Source organism: Octodon degus, unplaced genomic scaffold, assembly GCF_000260255.1.
Source record: "Octodon degus isolate 3935 unplaced genomic scaffold, OctDeg1.0 scaffold00126, whole genome shotgun sequence".
In the NCBI taxonomy this organism is placed as follows: Eukaryota; Metazoa; Chordata; class Mammalia; order Rodentia; family Octodontidae; genus Octodon; species Octodon degus.
Window position 1 is genome coordinate 4,532,776 of NW_004524702.1, and position 3,269 is coordinate 4,536,044.

Consider the following 3,269-nt stretch of genomic DNA (forward strand, 5'->3'; position numbering starts at 1 on the left):
GAAGAAGAAGAAGAAGAAGAAGAAGAAGAAGAAGAAGAAAAGAAAAAAATGTAAAAAGTGATTAAATATAGAAATGAGAAACATTATCACAAAATACTTGCTTTTAGGAGGCGTGGGCTGCGCCGCCGGAGGCCTTGGCACACAATACCTTTACGCTATATGTCCAAGATGCATTCACGGGTATGAAGCCAATGAATTTCACATTTCTACTTGGTCGTGCCCCCCAAACATCCTACTGCATACACACAGTATCTCCACATCAAAGAACAAATTCAAAATCCAAAACACTTTTGATTCCAAGCATTTTGGATAAGGGGGATTCAGCCTATGTACTTATTCAGAGATTTACAAACCGCAAAAATAAAAAAGGGATAATTTTGATTATCCAACATGTACAAAGAGTGATAGACAAATAAGGTGAATATTTAAACCAAAAACTTATTACAGTAAAAGGCACGTTGCCTTGAAAGCCCCCCACTCCTCACGCTCGTCCTTTCACCCTTCCAACCCCCTGCAGCAGCTCTGGAGACCCCTTTCCGAGGGTCTTTGGTTGCGCTCTTGTGGTCGCCTCAATGTCCTGAATCGATTAAAAATGTTTCCTTTCACGGTCATTCCGGATTCGGGGAGGAGCCGGAAGGCGCAGGGTGGCCGATCCACTTGGGAAGGTGGACGAGGCCCCTGCGTCCTGTGGGAGCCTGCCTTTCTGCTGGATGACGTGCCTGGGCTGCATTCATCTTAATTTTGATCACATTTCACGAAGACCCTAAAGAGGACTTCCAGCACTGCTCCAGAAAGTGGCGAGTGTGAGGCCAGCTCTGGTGGTGCACACCTCTAATCCCAGCGCTCAGGGGAGGCTGAGGCAGGAGGGTTGCTAAGAGTTTGATGCCAGCCTGGGTGCTCAACTAGTCTCTGAGCAAAAGGCAGCCGGCAGAGGCAGGGACTCATCGGGACCCGTTGGCCTCGCAGGGCATGAACCACCAGTACACACGCCGTGAGGTCTTCTGCGGGAACACCTGCCACGACCTCACGTGCTTCTGGGAGCGGGAGATCCGCAAGCAGATGTGGCGCCGGCAGTCGGAGGAGCACCGCCTGGGCCGCAGCGCCCTGAGAAAGTACGAGGCCGGTGGGGAAGGGCTTCGGTGTTAATGAGTCGGCTTTTCCAACTGAGCTGTATTTCTAGATCGCTTTTAGTGCATGACCAGTTTAGGGTTCGGTGAAAGCCTTTCCGTGTGCCGCTCCCGCTGCCGCAAAATCCCTCGCTGGACTCTCACTACCCTCTTGGTTGGTGTTTTTATTTATTTAACTTACTTTTGGGCTGGGAAGATAGCTCAGCAGAATAAGCGCTTGCCTGACAAGCTGAAGGTCCTGAGTTCAACCCCCAGGACCACAAAAAACCAAAAAAAATTTAAAAAAAAAATTTTTTTTTAACATTTATTTATTGTGTGTGTGTGTGTGTGCGCGCGTGTGTGTGTGGCCAGCTCAGCCCACCAGGGGGCGCGGCGGGCTGGCATGTGGTGCTGGAGGATCGAACCGCGGTGCCTGTGCTTTGCCAAGCTTGTTCCAAGTAGGTGCTTTAGACCACTGAGCCATCTCACCAGCCCTGGATGTTGATATTTTAATCATGTCTACACCTATCCTTGAATTCTCTGTAAGCAGAAAGAATCTCTATTATCACCACGTGCAGCAGTGTGGGGAGGAGGCTGCAGCACACGTCTGTGAGAAGTGATCGAGCAAGTGACACAGTGGCCGATTCCCAGCACACATCTGGGGGAGACCCCAGGTGCTTCTCAAGAAGAGCCAGAGTCCCTCTGCCCCATTCTTTGCAGCCCAGGGTGGCCACTGCAGTGGAGTGGTGCCCTCTGCCCCAAGCTCGGGGGAGGCACCCTAGGCTGCAGAGGGGCTTTGAACTTTCGATCCTCCTGCCTCAGCCTCCCCATTACCCTGGGATTACAGGTGTGTGCAGTCACACCCGGTTAGAAAGCATCTCTATTTCTCTTGTTTCTGAGGGGAACTTTGCTGTGGGAAGAATTCTAGGAAAGATATTCTCTCTTGTATTTAGAGACTCTACCTTTGAAAGAAAAGTTAAAGGTGGGTGTGAAGCACATTCCTGTTATTCCAGCTCACAGGAGGCTGAGGCAAGAGGATCACTGAATTCTAGGCCAGCCTGGGCTCAAGACTCTATGAATAAAAACACATTACCATATAATTAAGTTTGCACCTGGGAGATCCTGGGTGGCAAGAGCAAGGTCCCCAGTTCTAGCCCCGGTACCACAAAAATAAACATCATCATTAAAATAAATTTGCAAGTCCCCTGCATGCCCTTTTGAAATCTGAACGCGCATAGTTTCGGCGGGGCCTGGGAGCAGCGTCCCTGGGGCCTCTGCCTCCTGCACCGTCTGTTTCCAGGCTGCGGGAAGAATGGAGGCAGAAGCTGGAATCCAAGCTGGGGCTGCGGAGCCCAGAGCAGACAGAGAAGCGGCAGAGCCCCAGCTGAGCGGCAGCCCCTGCACCCGTCTACCCGAGAGTCCCTGCGTCCCCGACAGCGGACCCAGGAGAGGGCTGCCCTTCCATCTGGCCCAAGCCCTTCAGGGACATCGGGGCGCTGCCCACTGTCCCGGCTCCACCCTGGGTTCCCGAGCCAGCTTCACTCACGGAATCTTCTGATTTTGGAATCTGCATACTTTTAATTCCTGAGCGCACCGAGAGGGGTCCAATCTCGTGCCAGGCTCACCCACCACAGGGCAGCCTCATTCAGTCCTTTCTCCTGGAAAATCCGGTTTCCTGCAACCCCTTCTGTTTGCTTTGTAGGGAGAGAGAAACGCCCCTACCTGTAGAAATGGAAATAGTGTAAATAAACAAAATAAGGTTTGAAATAAGCTGAGCCTTGTGTGAATGTAACGGGCTTTTTCAACACACACTCACGCTGATAATACCAGCGCGGTTGTGATCAAATCCCCAGGTTCCAGCTGGCTGCTGTGCCCTCGCTGTCCTCACGCGGTTCCAGAGGCCACAGCAGCCAGGTCCAGGAATCATCTCTACCCGAGGCGGGTGCCAGGGACACTGGATGGAAGCTCTGGGTGGCCCTGGCTGATGGTGACCACCGGTGACACCAAAGGGCCTTCTGAACACAGTGATAGGTCACTGCCGCCCAGAGAGCCCCGAAGCTGCCCCCGCCCCCCATCTCCCTGAATCCTCACCCCCATCGATCGCATAGGCTGTGTCGTTGTCCTCACGCCTCATCACACCTGAGAGTACGTGGTCACACTGGC

The 3,269-nt window shown here is 52.5% G+C and overlaps 1 protein-coding gene across 1 annotated transcript in view; it reads left to right on the forward strand.

The window, feature by feature from the left end:
• Fam240a (family with sequence similarity 240 member A) overlaps window positions 1-2,836 on the forward strand; it is a 5,449-nt gene extending 2,613 nt beyond the window's left edge. Inside the window, exons 2-3 of the mRNA XM_012516787.2 lie at window positions 967-1,112; window positions 2,407-2,836. Of these exons, the coding sequence (XP_012372241.1) occupies window positions 970-1,112; window positions 2,407-2,494 (231 nt within the window). The 5' untranslated portion in view covers window positions 967-969 and the 3' untranslated portion in view covers window positions 2,495-2,836. The remainder of the gene's footprint in view (window positions 1-966; window positions 1,113-2,406) is intronic.
• The last annotated feature ends 433 nt before the right edge of the window (window positions 2,837-3,269 follow it).